Source organism: Pangasianodon hypophthalmus, chromosome 11 (genome assembly GCF_027358585.1).
Source record: "Pangasianodon hypophthalmus isolate fPanHyp1 chromosome 11, fPanHyp1.pri, whole genome shotgun sequence".
In the NCBI taxonomy this organism is placed as follows: Eukaryota; Metazoa; Chordata; class Actinopteri; order Siluriformes; family Pangasiidae; genus Pangasianodon; species Pangasianodon hypophthalmus.
The window spans coordinates 13091765-13114135 of record NC_069720.1 but is presented as its reverse complement, the minus strand read 5'-3'; the positions used below and the strand labels follow the sequence as shown (position 1 = coordinate 13114135).

The following is a 22371-nucleotide window of genomic DNA, read 5'->3' as shown; positions in this document are numbered from 1 at the left end:
ACCTGTGAGGGAATTAGTGTTTTTAGCTGCTATAACATAAGTGAGAACAGGAAACAGTTTCATGGACGTTTCGCAACATTACATGTAACTATAACGGATAAAAAGCATGCCATGTCGCTCTTTAATCTATCAGTATGTAACGCGGCAGGTGTCTTCTCAGGCAGATCCGCGGCCACCTGCACGGGCTTTTTATAACACGGCGATCTCAGGCAGGTCATCAGCGTAAATGTGCAGCACCTGGCCACGCCTCTTTATAAGCCCTCCGAGTGCCTCAGTCCGCGCGCGGGCATAGAGCTGTGCCAGGTAACGGAGCGGAGTCACACGACTCTGACTGGCAATTGTCGAAAACATAAATTAGAGAAGAAAAATATTGAGGTTTCGAAAGGAATGGAAAGGGCGAGAAAATATTGAGGGAAAGAAAGAAAAGGGAACTAAAGAGGAAGTCAAGTAGGCAAGAAACTAAAGAGGATAGACTGAGAATCCTCACGCTGAGATGAATATTCGGCTCTCTTAAGTTAGACTTAAACAGTCCTGTGGAGTTAGCTCAGCGGCTAATGTTACGGCTTGAGGTGAAGGCGTTCGAACTCTTGATCCGTCTCCGCGCTTGGTTTCATTCCTCACCATATACTGTCCTGCCGGATAAGCGGACCCTGCGCGACGCTCCTGTACATCCTATCACCTAGCCCCATAACACAATAGCTGCAATCGCTGGTAAATTGCTGTGGTGTAAAAGAAATAAAACACTTTGGGACTTATTATAGGAAATGATAAACAACGGGATGGTGTGAAGCAAAGTTACTTTTACCACCCAAAAGTTGATTATTGTTCCCAGTGTTTCTGTACAGTGTACCTGATAAAATGGCAAATGTGTACAGTGCTCACAGAGAAAACAGTGATTTTCATACTTTTTTAACTGTTTTTTTAAAAGCTTTTTATATAATTATTGTGAAAAATATTAATAAAATGAATAAATAAAAAAATCACACATCATTTAACATTCAGAAGCATAAAAAATCACGTGTTTCCCACTAAGGAAAGGCAGGTGTGTGTATATAATAAAGTGTCAGCTCTGTATTTTATCTGTGGTGTTATATCCAACAAACAAACAAATGAGGCCTTAACATTTTTTATACAAATTTATTACATGCAAAGTGGAAAACTGTTTCAAGAAACACAGAAAGTGAAACAGATAAAAATGAAACTACATGAAATGTAATTTTGGTCCTCGTGAAGAGTGGAATGTCTTTAGCTCAGCACTGGAGTACATCACACATGTCAACACATCACGTGCTACATCATGTGTATTCTGACCTTTTTCACAAAAATAATTATTAAATGTATACATAAAGGCATATTATAATGTTTTTGATCCCTCTAGCATTCATTTTTATGGATTATCATCAGCTCAGGGCACAAATGGAAAATAATAAACACAATTTTTTAATAGTAATAGCAAAACAAATGATTCAAATGACATGTTTATAAAAATTCGAGTGACCACTAGATGGCAGACACAATCCATAATGTTTCTGGGGAAGTTTCACATTTACACCCAGGAAATTTAGATATTCAAATGTCTGCACAAATGTGTCAAATACAATGTAAACAAGTGTGTATTTCACTTTTACCATCACCATTAAGCTAAGACTTGGGATATTCTATAAGAGTGAAAAAAAACCAAAATTAAATTAATCCTCTGTGAAATTTATATAGACAGACATGAGGAATGAAGCTGTTTGTGGAATGTCACAAGATGAAACTCCTTTTTCCTATTTTTCATATGCTGTTCAACTCTTGCAGTGTCTGATCCAGGACTTGATGCATTCCGAGGTTTTCTTCTTTGGCACTTGCTAATTTTTCTACAAAAAGGTAAGATAAAAAGCAAAATGAGCTCTTGGAATTGTTTTGTTCAATGCACACTGCACTTGAAAAAAATATCTGACATGGTTTTGCTTTTTCCCTGTGGCCGTTAGTCCTTTTCTGATTCAATGTGCCTCTGCAGCTGTAAGATTCATTTGCATGCACTAAGTGACAAGTTCATTTGCAATAACCTAACATGCACATGGCTGTGGTTTCAACGCATGCAGCAGAAACAGTGAAAACACATTTAGGAGTGAGAGTGAAGACACACTGAGGGTGAACTCGAGATGCAAACTTTACCTCACCTGTCGACTTTCAAAACACGAAATGAAACTGTTGACTTTTTGAATTAATAACACCTAATCAAACAAAGTGTAATACTATAATAGATATAAATATGTAGCTGATGTGTAATCATTTGTATTATAATGTGTGTGTATGTGTGTGTGTGTGTGTGTGTGTGTGTGTGTGTAATGATGTGCTCAGAATGAATGAAAGCATGAATTAAAGCATGTTGGGAAATAGGAAAAAAGAGCTTTTATTTTCTTTTGCATAGTAAATCTGTAGTACAGCAGACATCAGGTAAGATATTTCAGCCAGCCAGAGAGAGAGAGAGAGAGAGAGAGAGAGAGAAAAAAAAGCAGCATCTACAGGGAAGTCATATCATTGAGAGCATGGTCCAGCTCCTCCGAGATGGCCTTGTATTTCAACTTCTGTGCATACAACTCGTCTGGAGATCAGCAGGAAAAAAGCAAGCGCAGGATATGGCAAACAGAGAGAGAAGGAGAGGGAGAGAGAGAGAAAAGGGATTTAGCAGACGAAGCAGAATATGTGTGGAAAAATCCAGAGCCACAGAAAGAACATGAAAATCAAGCTGCTGCTATCCTCTTTAAGAACTTGTGCAAATCCCATGGAGGTGAGCGATGACCTACTCATAAAGTTTCCATCTAGCAAATATGCTCTCGGCTTGCTTTCACGTATATACGTCTATACAGCCGACACAAAATAAAGCCTTTCACAGGAAGCAGTGTTTCTCTTCCCCTGACAGGAGACATTCTTTATTCCTCTCGGGATTATAGAAACGCTCGGCCTGTCTCAGCTGATTCCATAAATTCAGCAGAATAAATAACCTTCAGGAGAAACGCTCCAACGTGCTGAAATACGAAACTCCCAGACCAGATTAAAACAAGATGCTGCTATGTTGTACTGAAATTCTTTATGACCACTATAGACTGGCCTGTTCCTGGACTATGAAACAATACCCATGCTGGATATCTGAACAAGTAATTCTGAACAGGAAGAGAGAAAAGTGCATGTTGAAGCACTTTTAAATATTCAAGTCTCAGTTGCAGCCAAAGCTGATACACTTTGGAATAAAATAAAATAATAATCTTTTCTGTACAATTTCAAAAAAGGCTACTAAACTGTACTTTTTCTTGTTGTTGGGATGGTACCTTCAAGGGTATATATTTTGTACCTTTATTATATAAATTCTCCTGAAAATGTGAATATAAAGTACACTTAAAATTATTAATGGCACGTAAGTGGACCTTAAGGACCACTGTTGGCGCTTTAATTAGCTTTTAGGTACCAGGTAAAGAGTACAAAAGATGTACTCGTGAGTGTACCACACCAGCAGCTAGGAAAGTACAGTTACTACCTTTTTTACTAAGAGTGTGTGACTGTGGAAAGCCTGTAAAAATTCATTAGAATTTAAATTTCTTTAAAGCTACAAGATCTAAGATTTTGGAATTTCACCCTCATTGGTAGAAAAAAATTTATTGCAAGCAACTTGCGATAGAACATTTGATAACGCTACGTTCTTCTTCAGCATGCTTCAACTTCAAGGTTTCAATACTTCAAGGTTTCAAGGATTAATATGCATCCCAAACTGCATTTTGTGCACTAAATAGGATGCTTAAATATTATAGAAACCACTGGTGTTTTGACATACTACTTAATAAGAAAGTATGTGGTTTGGGACACTGATAAAACCGGAAGATTTTTTTATCTAGGATCCGTTACTGAGGTTTACTTAGTGTTACTGAAATGTTACGAGCATGTCATATGTAGAACACACATATATGTTCTCAAGATTAAAAAAAAAATTAAAAAAAAAACATTATATGGCAACATACAAAGTATACTATTGATACTGTAGCCTATAAAAGGAAAATGTACGTACCTTCCAGGTCATCAATGGTTTTTTCCAGTTTAGCCACTGTTCTCTCTGCAAACTCAGCTCGGGTCTCGGCCTGATCACACACAACAGGGCACAGACGGATGATCATCTGAAACGCTTACACACACCATCACACCATCATCATTCCCCACATATCATTCACAATACACCAGCACCGTACCTCCTTCAGCTTGTCACTGAGAACCTTAATCTCCTCCTCGTACTTGTCCTCTTTTTCTGAGTACTGAAACAGAGAAGATGGTGATGTAGGAATGTATTAATTAAAAACATCACCAGTGCTTTTTCTGTATCAAATGCCATTATTTTTTATAGCAAATAATGCAAGTTATCATGCTTAGTTGTAAATTTATTTTATTCTATTGTAAATGGAAAAGTAATTAAGTTAATGTTAAAGCTAGAATTTCTACTCTCCTTTAATTTTTAGGTTTATTCTTATTTAAATTGTAGCTTATCATTTTATTTCATTTAACAAAGTGGTTATAATAATACTGTTGCAAAGACATTTACATTTGTATTATTTTGCTCGTGGCCAGTTAAATGACAGTGTGGTAAATGACAGCAATTTAAAAAAAACACATTTATTTAAAAAAAAAAACATAGCTCATTCTCAGTTAAATCACTTTATAATGAACACGGTTGTTATCTTACTTTCTCTGCCTGAGCTTCTAGGGACTTGAGGTTGTTGGTTACATTCTTTAGCTCCTCCTCTAGATCGCTGACTTTGCTGTAAGAAACCAAAACGCAAACCACAGCATATTAGCCAACAATAAAATGAAGCCGTATTCTGATACACACAGAGGAAAGAGACTTGAGCACTTACCATTCAGACATCTCAGCTCTCTCTTCAGCTCGTTCCAGCTCACCTTCAAGAATCACAAGTTTACGGGCCACCTAAAGCAGAAATGGCAGAATCCAGAAATCATTCTTGGTGTTACTTGCTGTTAGCTAATGAAATGCAACACACAGAATATCTAGCTAGCTAGCTAAAGATTACTTAATTATTTGCATTAGCAAATAACTAAGTTGAGAAGCTAGCACTAACATAATGTAACATAATCAGAAGAACATCTCACTTGCTAGCTACCTTACTTAGTTATCTACTCTAGTAATTTTAGTTAGCTTACTACTTGATACAAGAGACACCATTATTTAAACAGCTCATTTGTGGTGCTATCTAATCTGAGACACTATTCATATTAGTGTTTGAATACTGTCAGAAGGTGTTCCCATGATTAAAGGAAGTTAACACAACCTGACAAATGTTGTTACTTAATTGTTTAGCTATTTTAATCAGCTTCCTCTTCACTATAAGAGTGAACATTTATTTAAACAGTTCAGCTACGTTTTAACTCAAGTTGAGAAGCTAACATTTATATTTGTAGATTGCCTGAAGTCATTCCAGGATCAAATGCATTTAGCTAAAGAAGAACAATGAGGCAGGCAAAGCATCTAACTCACTAGCTAGCCTTACTTAGTTAGCTTGACAGACACTGTCTATAAATTGCTAGCTAGCATTACTTAGTTGGTTAGCTATTTTAGTCAGCTTGCTAACATTAAACAGTCCAGTCATGTTTTAACCAAACTGAGATCCCTTCTAGATGGTCAGAAGTTATTTCAGGATTAAATGCAGTTAGCTAACATAATCCAACAGGCAGTGCATCTAACTCACTAGCCAGCCTTGATTAGTTAGCTTGTCCTCTATCATAAGGGCTAACTGTGTTTAAAAATTTGTGTTACTAGCCAAGCTGAAAAGCTAGCTTTGTTTGTATTTGCCAGAAGTTATTCCAGGGGTTAAATTAAGTTAACTAACATAATCCAATCTGAGACGCATCATAAATGGAACATGCTAGCTAGCATTAGTTAGCCAACGGGCTATTTTAAGTCCGCTTGCTCTTTGTTATAAAACGGCTAACAGTTAGGAAGAAATGTGTAGGCATCATTATAGCTCAGTGAATCAGTGAATTATAGCTCAGTGAATTATAGCTCAGGCATCATTATAGCTCATCATTATAGCTCATTATAAAGCTCAGTGTCATATCTCTATAGTTAATCTCCATGGCTTTGCTTATCATGGTGAAATTCCACCGTGGAACGCAGGTTATTATCATCCACATGATCAAATGTAAATAATGCTCTTGACTCACCTCCTCATATTTTCGGTCGGCTTCCTCAGCGATATGCTTGGCTTCCTTTAGCTGCATCTCCTGTATCTCCATCTTCTCTTCGTCCTTCATTGCACGGTTCTCGATCACCTTCATGCCTCTGGTGGACACACAAAACCGATGAAGATGTCAAAGACCTCAACATGTAGAGCTAATGTTTTTCAGTATCTTCCAAAGAGCCACTGTCTTCCAACCTTCAGTAATGTAAGGTTGCAAAACTCAGTTATTGCAAGATATCCTTCCTATAGGTCGTTGCACTAAACTGGACCCCAAATAGTTCTTCAGTGATACTGATCCAAAAAACTTTTTCTGGATTGTATAGGGGAACTCTTTTTATACAGAATGCTACAATACAGGGTTTCCCATTTTAAAAAGTGGAACCCAGTAACAAAGCTAGATGTGTTAACTATCCAAAGAACCCTACAGGAATTAATATTTAATATTGTAGAACTACTAAGAAAATGGCCACCAGCCTATTTTGTTCCTGTCAGAAATATTATAAAATGAAAATGCAAAATTTATCCTATCTCCAGTCAACAACAACAGTTGCTATTCATCCTTGTGCCACTGAACAGAAGGAAAGCATGCAACCCATCATGCCATGGGGCACCTCTCCATCTCCTCACCTCTCGCTCTCATCTGCTGCTTTCTCAGCCTCCTCCAGTTTCTGCAGCGCCGTGCCCAGCCTCTCCTGCGCCCGGTCCAGCTCCTCCTCCACCAGCTGGATCCTGCGGTTCAGAGCTGCCACATCGGCTTCAGCCTGAAAACACAGAGTCAGAGGTCAGGGCTTGATGGATCGCCATGTGAGGAGAGTGAACAGACTCTAACTGATACAAGTCTGCTGAAATGGCATCAACAGAATTTAAGGAATATTTCAGTGGATCTTTGCTAAATACCATTTTCAAAATCTTCCCCGAGTAAACTAGCAAGCAACAAATGAAAGTTCAGTGAAGTTGAGTTCAGAACATTCATTGAGTACATGGCCAGGGGTTAAACTGTAAAACATGTTTTGCACATTTAAATAACTTATTTTTAGCTTAACTTATTTGTAGCTAGCAAGGGTTTACCCAGATGTTCTTACAATTATCTATTCTGGCTGGTGTCAAAAATAAAAAAAAAAAAAACATAAATAAGGCAGTTAGCTAACTACCCTTCTTATATAGCCCAATTAATTGTATTAATTATTAATATCATAAACTCTATTAACTGTATATAAAATGTATCATTTTGTACCAATTCAGTTTTAAAAATTTTCAAATGTTAAATCAGTAATTTTTTAATTTTAGCAATTGGGCATTCTGTCAACATCTTTCATTAGTTAACACGTATTCTCATACCTATTTTTTCTTTTTCTTTATCATTCCCCCTTCACTTCATATTTCTCATGGCGACAAGCGCCATGTGCTTATGTTTTTGCTGTTGTTGTAGTCCTGTCTCCGCTCCTGCCTGGTCAGTGGTTTGTTCCACCAAAGTGTGCACCTGTTCTGTGTTTATTCCCTGATTAGTTTGTCTATGTGTACCCTGCTGTTTCTTGTTCTTTCACAAAGTCCTGTCATACTTGTTAGTATTGGGTCCTAGCCTCATTTTCCAAGTCCTGGTTTCGACATTTGCCTGTGTTAAGATTCTGATTATGGATTAGTGTCACATTCTTTTTAAGGTCAACAGATCTTGTAGATGTGTTGTTACTTTAAGAGTTAATGTTAATAGACAGCTTAAGTAAAATCATATAGTAACAATTTTTAAACTGCGTGATGGCATTCCAAATTAAACTGAGCTTTGGTTTGGACTGTCCGATGTTTCCTCAATTCTCTATTACCTTCAGTTCTTCAGTATTACCTTCATTTATTTCCTATTCAACAGTGTTTGGTGTGAGGCAATGAACAAATACAGTCTATATAAACAACATATTACATATAATTTATATATACAGTAACCTGTATCAGAACTGAAAAAAGCTAAACAGGCCACACCCACAGGAGCCAAACTGTGAGTGATATCGGTGACTTATCTCTTGCTTGTGTGAATGCACTATAAAGCACTGCCCTTCAAATCCTCCTCCTTCATATCTCATAGTGTCAAAAAAAGCAAAAGAAAAACAAGGCTCTCTGTCTTTATTCTCATTTATAGTAAAGAGCAATCAAAAGAAATATTTACTCTCTGAACCAGCATCGCCCTCACAGAGCCTGTCAAACAAAGCTTCTCCTAGGGAAAGGGACACAACAGAGCCTCTGTGGCAATGTTCTGTCTGCAGGCAGCTCCAGGCCAACGCAAACAATCAGATACTTCCTATGGTGATCATTAGCATATAATTACACACAATACCAGCATGGTTGAACTGTGCATGCACACTGGTGCACTGCCAGAAAGGTATGACGACCTGACAGCCAGATTATTACCAGCTGTTGAAAAAGCATCAAAGAACCAAATACATCTGAGAGCACAGGGGAAAACTGGAAGACTTGTTTTTTGATCTTTTTTCATCCCTCCATTGGAGAGTTATTTCAGCTCTGGGATAAATACTTGTATGATGGACACTCTCCTGATCAAGATGCAAAAATCCAGGACAGGCCCTGAAATCTACACCTTTCAGCTTCTGCTAAAAAAAACAAAACAAAAAAAAACCTGACTATTACAAAGTGCTGGTACTGGAGACTCCTTTCATAAACGTTAAACACACATCTATTCACAAAAAACCTAACCATATCAACAAGTATATGTTTTTGTTAAATAACAACACTTTTTAGAAATCTGTTGAGAATTAGGCTTACATTATGTAGATTTTCCACCATTCAGGTGAATGAGCTGCTAAAAAAAAACACTAACCTAAATGATAATGAGTACATGTAGTATCAATGATATTATAAATTATGTTGCAAAACACTTTTCTGAGATATTGCATGTATTGTCAGTATTTTTTAAAACAATTACAAATTCTAACTGTAAGCAGGTGATATGTCCCCTCCCCTTTTCAATGTTAAATAATTTTTTTTTAAATGTGACATAAATCTATCTTTAAACTAAGATATTTTTCAAAATGGAGCACCAGCACCACTGTTTTGCAGTGCAAATATGTACACTATATTTAGGTTTGTTAGCAAACCTAAATAAAGTGACATATTGTGTATCGTAGAAATGTTTTCATGTATCATGATATGGTCATTTTTGTCATATTGCCCACCCATATTTCAGAGTCAGACTCATCTGGTCTGCATATAGTCTGACAAGCCAGACTTCTAAATTTCACTAGAGAGTCTGGTACTTTTTTGTCACTAACTATGACCAAGAATCGCCTACTTTCATGAAAAAAGGTGTTTTTTTTCACCCACATATACCTGCCACTTACTAGATAAAGCAATAACCTTTAAGGACAAGATGCTGTGAACATTTTTCAACCTAGGCTCTGAAAAACTCATTGTGCCATGGTGTTTGAGAGTGTGTTTTTTCCATTTCAGTGTAATGAATTACAGAATCAAACAAGTAAAACCTTGACGTCCCCCAGCTTAAAGGTAGAGTCCACAACTTTGGCAGAAGTTAGCTACAGCTAGGTGTCTTCAGCATTTTCTCCACAACACATGCTTTAGCTAAAATACCTCAATGCCAGTGCAAAAAGCTGAACTGTCTTCACTGGTTGCATATTCATGTCATTTTTATTCTCTCCTCTTTACTGCCAGGTGCATCACAGAGAGGTGAATTTCTCCACTGAGCAGATATTTTATTGAAGCTGCCAAAATGTCACTTTACAGAAGGTGTTCTGATTTAAAAATCTTTAATGTCACCTTTAATTGGATTTTGACTCATGTCAGGGAGGTAGCATTATTTTCGAAATCCTACAAATTTGTTCTCCTTGTTGCTCTCTAGTTTGCCATGGTTTTGTGTAAAATGGATTTTTCCATTTGTGACTTCCCGTGTTGGTTTTATCCAGATTTTATTTGGATGCGTGGTCAGAATAACTACGGCTGATTCTCAGTGGAAGTCTGGAAAAGCTTTTAAATGTGTAACGAAGCATTCAGAATGAACATGAAAACACAAAGTGGGGAAGACGAGGAAACTGGTGACAAAGAAAGGAGGAGAAAAAAAATGCACACAGGAAATAGACGCACTCTACATCCTCTACCCTCCACAGCCACCTCCCTCTTTCCCTTTCAGGGTCAGAACACTCCTTTCCTTAGTCACTGCGTTCCCCAGATGCCTGGGAATGCATGCCTTATATGGTAAAACACACACACTGGTGAATGACCGCAGTGGAGGGCCAGGAAGACATGAGAGCAATCAGATGGGGAAAAAAACGGCTAAATGGAGCCATGTGTGTCCGACACAATATGAGCAGAAGAGACGAGACTGGGGAATAGTGATCGGGTTGCGGCACACAGCAGAGCCGCACATTATGCTCTTAAAAAGTAAAATTTTTGCAGCTTTTTCCCCACATACCCACAGTGACAGGGTCAGATGGACTCGCTGAACTCCTCAGTTATATCATTATTATAATATACTCCCGTTTATACCACAGCAGCTCTGGCAGTATTGCCTTCAGCAAATCATAGGTTTATATTAATGTGCTTAATGCGTTTCACAGACATTCCACAACATTAAATGTTCCTATAAACAGTCAAAAATACCATGTGTCATTCTTCAATTAATCAAAACTGTAACCGGTGGCAAATTGCTGTGGTGGAAGAAGAATATAACACTTTGATATATGCTGTTGTATGAAAACAATCAACTTTGTGATGGTAACAATAACTCACACTGTATTACACCGCCCTTTTGTTAATTATTTTCCTATAACAGCACAGCAAAAAGCGTTTTATTCCTTAGTGATCTTAACGTAGCTTGACATGCAGAAGTTTAAATATTAACACCTGGCTCAAGGTGAACTTATGTTATTAGTGCAGTCCTGTGAGGTTCACACACAACTAATTATTTGTTCCTTTCAAGTTATTTAATATGTGATATTAATCCTAAAACATTTGATTTTGAAACAATTTCCAAATACAAGTACATTTTAAGACCACAGTCTATACGCTTTAAAGCAAAACTGATAGTGTCACAATTTCACTATAAAATTTCAGTACACCTAACCATTGTCAAAAATCACCTATATAGAGTAATAACTTTATTAACATGTTTAACTCATTAAAAAAACTACTAACCATGGTCTACATGGGCTTCCTTCACCCCAGATTTAATTGATCACCCAAGATCTGTTTAGTGATTATCCAATCATTTCTAACATACAACTCAGCCTTTAAACTTTAGGCCACACCTACTCTCCGGTTTTGATGCTGGTACAAAGTGGCTCCAAACTATGTGCTAAGGAAGAAAGTGATCGGAGCTATGACTGTTTGTAGCTCTGCAACCTCCTTTTGTCCATGTTTATAGACAACAGTGTGTCAGAAACCACTTCAGCAAATTCAAGAACACCTCGACATGATTTGAGGTGACACATGATTGTATGATTCAGACATGCACTTTGCACGATGCTAAACTGGACGCTATATGTGTCCATTACTTTCTTCATTTGACTGTTAGCAAATCTACATATTGTCTATTATAGAAATGTATTAAAGTATTATGATATGAAAAAAAAAACCTTCATCTTGACTTGTCATATCACCTACCTCTACTCGCTGTTAAGACTGATCTGAGAACTGTTCTAATGGGCAGAGCCTAATATTTTAAAGAGCACACAGTGTATCTACATGTATGAACCATCCAAATCATTGACTTATGACACAAAGCTACACTTGCTAGTTTGCACATACTTGAAGAGTCTTAAGTAGTTGTGTTGCAGGGACAAGCATCTCAGTGATGGTAGGATTGTTTCTGAAGCTTTGGGGGTCCTAAGTGACATCCTATATATATTTTTAAAAAAAATCCTGCATTCTTACAGGGCCCACTGGTGGCCTGGAGGTCTTACACATCCACTTATAGCATTTGTATATACACTTGTTTGTATAGCTACAAACAGCCCTGGGTGACGCAAATGCTTACTCAAGCTTATGAAAGATTAGCCATACAGACCTCACACAACACAAGATGAGTAGTTCTGGTGAAGTGCATGTCGAAACTGGAAAGTCAGCAATTATTCATACTCTGGTATTTTGTGCCCAAAAAACAGCAACCTAACAATATTCACAAAGCATAACCTGGCAATATTCACAAAGCCAGCTTTCTCACATCTCCATCCATGTAAATGGACCTTCATTTAAGTCCAGGCCAACTTCCTGCCTATCTGCATGTTGATCTTGGTGCACAGGAAGCGCAGATGTGGAACAGGAATGACATCCTGATTCAGCTCCTTGGGGAACACCGCAGTCCAGAATGGGACAAAGGCAGCTCAGTGGCGTGATATTCACCTCTAACAGCTCTTAATCATACCGCAACCCTGAGACCTTAACTCCAGATTTAAGCTAGACAGGTTAAGCTTTCAGAGTAGATGCACTTTTAATAAACTCAAAGATGTTTTCTATACATTCTGTCAAGTTAGTCACCCAAGATTATGAACATTTAGGAATATGACAAATCCTCTCAGAAATACTGCCAAGGTAGTTCAAGTTAGCTAGTTGGCTAACATTAGCAGTGAATATCTATGGAAATTATTTCCTCGCATACATAAATCCTGTCAGGTTAGCTCATATTAGCTAATTGGTTAAAAATCAGTAAATGCCATATTGTATGAATGCCAAAAACATCATTCTGTACGTCCATATATGGACATTAAGACATGCCCACTTTGGGCTTCTGTCATTTCTATATAAGGACTCAAAACACATCCATATTTTCGTATGAAGTCAAATTCAATGCTCAAATGTATTTTTTTTTTTTTTTTTTTTTTTGTACATCCTAGCAGGTAAACTTTTCAGAACACTTTTGCTAGGCAACTGGGAAATATGGACGCAGAGCATAAACTAGCCAGTGACTAGTGGCTAACAATGCAGCTAGCTAAAAGTTTTTTATGGACAGTGGAAAGTCAGAATGACTTGTCAGAAATATCAACATTTCCCTCAGAAATGTTGGTAAATTTCTAAGACTTTGATCAACTCAAATTACACTGTAAATATACTTAGCATCAGCAAGCATCAATACTGAGTCACAAACCTCTGAAATATCAGAAAACACCACACAAGTGGACTATTTTGTATTGGAACTTCTTGTAAAAAGAGAGTCACTCCATGACGAGCAGATCACATAGCGTAGTGATAGATAGCGATCCCCAACTTCCGACAAACATTAACAGAAGTGTAATGAGGGACAGTTTGAATCCCAAATGGCTGCCTCCTCCCTGTATGCGCACTACACACCCAATAGGGAGGCATTTGGCACTCAGTTTCCAAGTGCCCTGCCAATGTAGTTAGTGTACCGTATGTCTAATATGTGTCCATTTCTACTTTCAGCTTTTTTTACTCTTTATATAAGTCCACTAAATTTGGTGCACTCTTCGTAGTGTACTATATGTCCAATAGGAATCCATTTGGCACCTAGCATCCTTCTCCCTATGCAGTTGAGACAGAATACAACTGAGCAGTTCAGGGGTTAAGGGCCTTGCTCAAGGACCCAACAATGGCAGCTTGCTGATGGTGGGATTTAAACTAATGACCTTCCAATCAGTAGATCAATGCCTCAACCACTGGTCCACCACTGGCATACAGGGTACTACACTCTATATCTCTAAGAGCTGCTGCTCTAGTTAGCGATCTACAAGATGACTAGCATTATGGCATCGACAGCGGTATTAGCACGAAAGCTCAGGCTTTGGAAGTTAATCTGTTTGAGCAGAGCAGCTGGACAGACTAAAGGACTAAAGTGTTGCTGCATCGCTACCTTTAGGTAAAGATGAACTGAGGGTTAATTCTCACTGACACCACTATCAGCAGGTAGTCGAACGGCATTGTGGGTATCCATAGAAATCCGTTAACCAAAGTGAAAATAAGCCTAAAATTAAACTAAAAAAACTTCATAAAAATACAAACTAAATCTTGGATGCTATTGAAAATTACATATTAATGTAAATATTGATAAGCAAGTCATTCATTGCACAGGATACTGCATTATACTACACAATGAAGTGTACTACATGTCCAGTAGTGTTCCATATGGTTCTCTAGGAACTACCAAGCCTTGGAAATAATGCTTTGTCACAATACTACTCTCTTTACCAGGGTGTTGTGACAAATTTAAACCAATCAGCAGCCTTTTGGAAAGTCAACAGTTCACAGTGCTATCATGAAGCATAGTATCTAGAGGGAGTGGAAGAGGGTGTATCCTGTCTTCCTTTTGCCCTGGATCCAGTTTAACTCAACATTTTTGAATATTTGAATGTAATTCTTGGACATTTTTGAAAGACGAACACTGACTAGAAGGCAAACCCGGCTTCTTTAACCCAGCCATTTGTCGCTATCTTGTTGGACAGAAGTCATAGTGGACATCCTGTCTGCACCCTTCACAGGAAATAATGATACGTGCACACTACTTATTCACCCTTACTTCCCATAAACACAGCTTCAGAAAGCTCTGGGAAGTTTTACATTCTTTCAGCATGACTCATAGTTATATAAAATGTCAGATTTAAACATACACACAGAGTCTACACACAGTGAAAGGTTTGTTTTTGGCACAGTGTGCCCTGGCATGAAGACGTGGGCTGAATGGTTCCGTCCCAAACCGCACACTAGCCTACTAAATAGTGTGCTGAAATCTTACTACATGTATGGTAACCATGGAAACATACAGTATGCTGGCGTACTAGTTTGACCTACTGTGTAGTACAGTACGGAAGTACACTTTTATTGAAAAAAGAAAGGCTAAAACTGGAACTCCTTCCACAGACACAGTTGTTTCTAACAGTGTAACAAAGTTTCTCTTGATTCTAAGGGTGGCTCCTAGCAGAACCTAGAACACTAGAACCATTAAGACCCCAAAGAACCCTTGAGGAACCCTTTGTACAGATCTGAGATTGGAAATAAAGAGGAAAACTGAGTTTAAAGGAGCTCAGAGAAGGTAAAGAAGACAGGAAGTGGATGAAGTGGATTTCATCGCTCACGTTTTCCCGCTGCTGCCGTTCGAGCTCGAGCTCTCTCTGTAAACTGAGCGCGCGCTCCTCCGCGCCGTCCGCCTGCGCGTGAAGAGCCTGGATTTTTCTCTTTACCGCGTCCAGAGACATTCCACCTGCCATTTTGTGCTTTTTTTTATGTTTTGATACAAAAAGAAAAGACGAATAAAAACGAAACTAACTGAGGAATAAATAAGTCACAGTCTATAAAATTACAATCCTTAAAAAAGTCCGTTAAAGAACTAATAATGATAATGATAACTAATGTGTAAAAGTTGACAGGAATGAGACTTCTTCTTATGTCCTTCCCAGTTCTGTTCCAAGTACAAAAAGTACAAAAATATAAAAAGTAAGACTCTGTTAGGACACAGTTCCTGTCTCCTTGGGTTTTAAGGAATGTAACGGATGACTACGCACTGAATCCAGCCATTAAAAAACGGCTGGAAAAGGGAGAGCCTGCTGTGAAACGTCACCACGATGGTCCAATAGAAGCCTGGCTTTCGTGAATATTTTAAACATGGGCGGGGCTAACATGTGGGCACCTAACTAATGTCCAGTAGTGGATTTAAACACTACTGACAGGCTGTAATTTAATTTATCAGCCATATAAGTGACCTGAAGTCAACCTGCTGTCACTACTTTGTATTTAGGATAGTATTGATAATTTACAAGATATAATAGTGGGGCTATTCATATAATTATTCATTTATAGTTACATTTAATTAGGTGGAGCATTTGCAAAATTAGCTAGTTCCTGTTGCCACTTATTATATTATTATTATATTATAATTATCATTATAGAAGCTATAAAGAGTCGTTCCCTCACCAGCATCTCTATTTTTTCCCTCTCTTGAAGTTAATATGACAAAAAAACCCAGCTTGCCATGTTATCAAGAAACTGCAAAAACACAAATGGTCCTGAAAACTTTCCCATGTCATAAAACTTAGTCACAGCTTTGCCTCTGACTGTTACAAAGTGCAGACATTGAAGACTCTGTCCACAAATGTTTATCATATCAACAATCACACACATTTTTAAAAATCTGTTTATCTGTATTGTCCACCACACAAGTCCAATAATGTATTACAATAAAAGCAATGATGTATTAGAACAAGTGCATTAATAGAAACCTCTGATTCGCAATTTTCACCTTCTGACCAAACCGAAGCGGGAATTGGTAGTGTAAAAAAATTGGCACTTTAAAAACTTCATTTGATGAGGTATTTATCACTGAAACGAACCACATCCTGAGAAGATATGATCCAAAGCAAGCTTTGGTTGTTAAATAATTTTTTTTCACATTGCAGGCTATGATGTTAACTCAGAGAAGTTGCACCTCTGTGTTTAAGTGCAACCGGAGTCAGGGGGCACTGATTTCATTACACACACGAGTGTGGGCTTTTTTCGTTTGTTTTGGCTGGATTCTTAGGATTCCAGGGCTGCTATACTACACGTCCCCTCTTGCACCCCCACTGCTCCTTACACTTATCAGTAACAGGCATGCAAAAAAAAGTCCCTGTTCATCCCCCCAAGTCAAAAGGTTTTGTTTGCTGTGGGGTATTTCTTTCCTCCTTCCTCCTCTTTTGCAGTTGGGAATTCAGATGTATAATTAGTTTATGGTTTTGCCTAATTCATGACATGTGGCATGGTGGACTGATTTCCAGGGCCAAGTTCCAAAGAAAGTACTGGAAACAGCAGCGTTTTCCGACTCTTTAGGCTTCCTTGCAGTGAATTTACATTAGTAAAAAACTAGCACAGTCTGAGGGACCAGAGGAGAGCTAGGGTTTTCTTTATAGACCACAAGGGAATTTTCCTAATTATGCTGTTTACTAATGTAATCCTAGGCACGCTTCATAATATAGTTAGTAACTAAGTACATGCGAAAACACAGAATTGTTCCGAGAAAGACACTTTAGAGAAATTCCAGGCTTCTCTCTTCAGTTAAAGCAATCAATGACTGAACATTTCTGCTGCAACCTCCAGCTAAACAGTGCAAAAGTAAACGCTGAATATAACCAAGGCAAAGTAAATGAAACTGCTGAAGTGCAATTCTCATCTTTCTTTCAAGGAAAAGAAAAGAAAGAACAAAGTCTTCCCTTTCTTTCAAGGAAAAATGACATAAAAATAAGGCACTTTGTCTTATTTGCTGTTAAAATAGCATGAAGTGGAATATCTTTTACTTTTGTGAAACCAAGAACAACAGGACCACCAAAGGTCATAAAAACACTCAGAAAGATATGAAGAACTGAGGCTAGGGCTGATTTCTTTCTGGCCCAGACTGTAGATCAGTGAAATGTCACATCAGGTGATTACACAGAATGACACCCCCCCCCCCCCCCTTGCATATTTTTTACACACATTCCTGAACATATATTTCTTATTTCTATTATCTTATTTTTAATAATTTTTTTCTTATTTCTTATTCATTTCTGATTTTTAATTTAGTATTTAAATTCACAGTCTATAGAGGAGTAGGCCAGGCTTTCATTTCACTGTGAGTTATATACTGTATATAACTGTGTATGTGACAAATAATATCTTGAATCTAGAATTTGTGTGCATTTGGGCTAATTTATTTAAGCCTGCTTTGCTGACACATGCATAAACCTTTATTAACACTAATAAGAGACAAATCTCTTGTGTCACTTTTAGTTTGTCTCTTGTGGGTGTGGCCTGTCCAGCATTTTTTTAGATGACAAACAGTAGTAGCTATATACAGCTTCTAAAGTTAACTAATTAAACACAAATAAAATAATAGTAATTAGTCATTAGAGAGAAAATTGGTCATATTAGCTTTGTTGGTAGATTAGCAAATCAAGTTAACTGTACTAGCTATGTACATTCACCAGAGGCACCAACGATCTCTGATAATTCTTTCCAAGCAACAACGGTTAGAACTTTTCTGACTGGGGATCTCCAGAAAGGTCGGGCCCAGAGTAAGATTTCAAGGAACAATTCCAGCTATAGTTAGGCAAAAAAGAAGAATCATTGTTCAAAATATCACAAACATTTTGACACAAACAGTGTGTTGCTTTGGGAGCCAAAGGATGAGCCGACTCTTATTGGCGAGCTGCTCCAAATGATACAACTCACTGAAAAGAGTCGTAATTCCCAACACTCAGGTGGGAATTGATGTTCTGAGCTCATCTATAGCGATTTGAGTACAGGAATGTTTTACACTCACTGCTTCTCACGATCAGATGCGTGTGATCAAAGCCGGCTCACAGCTGGTAGTGCAGGAGCAGCCACTGAATCATTCACTAAGCATGAAATCGGTGTTCATTTTAACCCACATCTATTACCAGCAGTGGAATCATGGATGAGCAGTGCAGCATGAGTTTTCAGTCATATGACCAGCCTCAAATCACAGATGTCTCTGAAGTGAAATGTTTTATACTCTGTTATATACCCTTATTCAGCAACTACAGTGAAACTGATGGTTCTTGGGAGTTTAAATGTTAAAGCTGCTAACAGGGACAGAAAGTGAATGGCCAACAATTGATGGCTTCCAGCTTCTATTTATTGATAGCCATTCCTTTAAGAGTTCAAATCCTTCAGAAAGCTGTAAGCAAGATATTATTTAAAATAAATTTTACCCTTCATTGCAAAATATGCTTAACCTGAGTCTTTTTGGCAAATAAGGATAAACTTTTGGCAATGTTTTGTCTTTTTAATCTTTCCCCCCAGCCTAACAAAGCATCTCACTCACATCAGCGGCTTTCTTCTCGGAAAGTTCCAGTTTGTCCTGGGCGTCCTTCAGGGCCTCAGAATACTTGTCCAGTTCATCTTCAGTCTGTTTCAGCTTCTTCTGCAGGCCGACCAGCTCGTCATCCAACTGGAAGACACACAACGCATTAGTATGGATAATTATTGTTATGTTATAAATCCTGAATCCAAAAAAAGTTATCTGCTTTTCTATAATTATGATGTTTTGTTGGTGCTTGTAAGAAAAACCTCAGGAAAATAAATATTGTGATTCATAAAATGTGCCATGAAAATATCTTCAAAATCTGTGATATAATATTTTCAACATATCACCCACCACTAGGTTAATTACAAGTTTCTTGCTCTTTTGCTTTAAAAATACTTTTTTCAGATTGTTTTTTAAACTTTACACACTATACAGATCACTGACTAGAATCTAAAAAAAAAAAAAATCATATTTACCATGTGTTATGCATTAGGGAAGCTTTTCTTAGTGGAAAAAAAAATAATAAGGAATCATCTAATGACATTTTTGGCTCTTGCATTAAAACAGGGGTCCTGAAACCTTTAGCAGTCACTGACCCATTTAACTGTAAAATAAATTTCTCAAATCATCTAAGTACAGATTTATTTTATGAAGAAATCCAACTATTCAAATGTTAGACTTATTATTCAAATGTGTATGATAAAATTCTGGCTATTTATCAGTGTTATACAGCTTTTTATTCTTGAACTTTCCACTGACAGAACACATTTTTAATGGTTAAGGTTTGGATTAAATCCAGTTAAACCAACAAAAAACTATAAAAAAACAACTGTAAAAAAAAATGGACCACTTGGCTTAGCTTAAATATTCATATATATATATATATATATATATATATATATATATATATATATATATATATATATATATATATATATATATGTATTTTTTAATATATACTTACTCCGGCTATAAGCCTTTCTGTTTAGATCATTAGGGGTGAAAAGATGTTAATGGGAATCTCGTTTATCTCCTGGCACACTCATGGGCCAACTCCTAAACTATAAACTATAAAAACCTTTTTAATGCATGCTGAAAGGGAAGTTGTGGGAGATAAGTAAGCGATTCATGTGAGAACATTCCACTAAAACACTCATGCCAGTCAGCAGGAGAACAAAACCAGGTCTAGCACATCTGTGAGCTGATAATGTGCTTTATTTTTAGCTCAGGTTAACAACCCTGCTGGCATGCAGTGTTCACAAACACTCTTCCCTAATCTGAGTATAATCAGTTCACTTGCGTTCCTGTGGCGCTACAGAAGAACATGCCAAGATTCCAGGCAGCCAAAAGAGTAACTCGCTCAGTAGTCTGGAATGGTGAGTGGTTTATGTCCACCAATTTGTAAAGAAATTTGTAAATTTAGTGTGAGTTAGGCTTCTTTATACCCCAGCACTGTTGAATTTAGTCAGAAGTGTTTCGAATAATTTCAGCTCTGATAGTAGTTCTGGCTCTAATTCAAATGATATGTTTATATTCATGCACTATAAACTATAATATATACTATACTATACTATAAACTAACAGCGTAATCACATGGATTTGTATGACAGATGCTCCAAATAAGCTCAGGCTGATAATAAACTGATAATGTTTTCTGTAAGGAGATGTTTATTTAACATTTGTGGAAGGAGTCTGGAAGGACTTTGTGCTTTCTTGTTTTTTTGTCTTCAAAAGAGAGAGAGAAATGAGAGTTTGGAGAGGAAATGACTGTTTATAGCTGCTATAACATAAGTGAGAACAGGAACAAACTTGTCTCTCAGACGTTCCACAACTATAAAAGTAACTATAAATGGATAAAAAGCATGGTGTGTTTTTCATTTATAAATTATACATTGTAATAATTGGCAAATCGCTGTGGTATAAGAGGAATAAAACTCTTGGGGATGTGCTGTTATAGGAAAACAATCCACTCTGACATTATTTATTTTCCTGTAAGACCACAGCCCGTCATGTTTTATACCTTACTGAACATCCTTGCCTGGATTCTTCATTCCAGTTTGTTTGCTTTTTCATCATAGAAGAATATGGTGAATATTCTTCTTGTTTTTCATGTTTTTCCTACTAAAGTGCTACAATAATGCAGCAAAAAAAAAAAAAACTTTTTACAGAGATGCCACCATAGATTTTTGCTACTACTAACAACAAATGCCCCACCTACACAAGTCCCTCTCTCCGTACCTGCTTACACCTCTCTTCAGCGGCTTTCTGTTCAGTCTCGGCCTGCTCTGCCCTGTCAATGGCGTTCTCCTTGTCCAGTTTCAGCATCTGCATCTTCTTCTTGATGGCCTCCATGATGACGCTCTGACCTCAACTAAGCCCAGCGATAAATCAAAAAAGTCAAAGCAGATCCTTGGGTACAGAGAGAGAGGAGAGAGGAGGAGAGCTGCAGACTCAGAGCTGAAGCAGACCACAATGCCTGATCTTGCCGTCCTGAACCTTACCAGACACAGCGTTAAGCCCCCTCCCTTTTCCAGCTCCCTGACTCCATATCAGCCCACTTGGATGGAGGAATGGCTTGGACCAGAATCGTTCACAGCAGCTCAAATCCCTTGTCCTTATTTGGAGCTCTTGTATTTTGCTTTAAAAAAAGTGATAGAGGCCTGTGTGTGAGAGAGGACCTGCTTCCAAATTTAACCCTGTGCTAGAACATGGTGTGGATGTGAAGGCTACAACATACATAAGTAGGATCATCTGATTGGGAACATTTGTTTCGGCAGATAAATGAAGGTATAGATTGTTAAGGTGAACTGCTTTGGTTACTGTTAATCTCTCAAAGGCTGGTATAATGTAACATTATAAACTCTCATCAAGGTGTAATGAAGCTGTTTTTTTAAACAATTTCTTTAATGGACAATTTTTCCACACTAAAATGCCAACATCATTATACAGTAAGTCAGAACTCAATTTTTTTAATTAGATTGCTTCATTTCAAGTTCTCAGTAATTAACTTTTACTAGTAGAAATTCTAACTCTAGATATTCCTTCATTCATTCATCTTCAGTAACTGCTTTATCCTGGTCATGGTCTCAGCAGATCCGGAGTCTGTCCCAGGAACACTGGGTGTGAGACAGGACTACACCCTGGATGGGATGCCAGTCCATCTCAGGGCAACATGCAAACGTGGATTGTAAACAAATATGAATATATTCATTCAAATACATTCAAATTGAACAGATTGGTTCTAAACTGATACAATATAGATATGAATACAGATCTTCTTATTTCTTCTTTTTTTAAGACGCTTGCCATAAAGGTTCACAGGGAATCTGGCTGAGGCTACAGGTGTGCTTCTGGACTGCTATCCTGTGGAACACAAGAAAAATTTGCCACACAAGCACAGGGTTT

The 22371-nt window shown here is 37.6% G+C and overlaps 1 protein-coding gene across 4 annotated transcripts; it reads right to left on the bottom strand.

Annotated features, from left to right (window-relative positions):
• Window positions 1-1121: 1121 nt before the first annotated feature.
• tpm4a (tropomyosin 4a) lies at window positions 1122-21502 on the bottom strand. 4 transcript variants are annotated; one of them, XM_026930431.3, is made up of 9 exons: window positions 21205-21502; window positions 18985-19110; window positions 6852-6985; window positions 6208-6325; window positions 4884-4954; window positions 4712-4787; window positions 4224-4286; window positions 4046-4115; window positions 1122-1859 (listed from the first exon to the last, which is right to left on the bottom strand). In XM_026930431.3, the coding sequence occupies exons 1-9, from the start codon at window positions 21316-21318 to the stop codon at window positions 1777-1779; spliced, it is 855 nt and encodes a 284-aa protein (XP_026786232.1). In that variant the 5' UTR covers window positions 21319-21502; the 3' UTR covers window positions 1122-1776. The 4 variants fall into 4 exon arrangements, with proteins under 4 accessions (XP_026786232.1, XP_026786235.1, XP_026786231.1 ...); XM_026930430.3 differs by lacking the exon at window positions 1122-1859 and adding an exon at window positions 2375-2590 and having other exon boundaries at window positions 21205-21501; XM_026930434.3 differs by lacking the exons at window positions 18985-19110; window positions 21205-21502 and adding an exon at window positions 15266-15683.
• Between the last annotated feature and the right edge of the window lie 869 nt (window positions 21503-22371).

Bases quoted from the DNA above. Each gene is read 5' to 3' on its own strand.
- tpm4a (XM_026930431.3), bottom strand. From the start codon at position 21,318: ATGGAGGCCATCAAGAAGAAGATGCAGATGCTGAAACTGGACAAGGAG. The intron at 6,986-18,984 runs GTGAGTGAGATG...CTGTGTTTTCAG, and splicing joins CCGAGAAGAAAGCCGCTGAT to GCTGAAGCCGATGTGGCAGC. The intron at 1,860-4,045 runs GTACGTACATTT...ACCTTTTTGTAG, and splicing joins AACCATTGATGACCTGGAAG to AAAAATTAGCAAGTGCCAAA.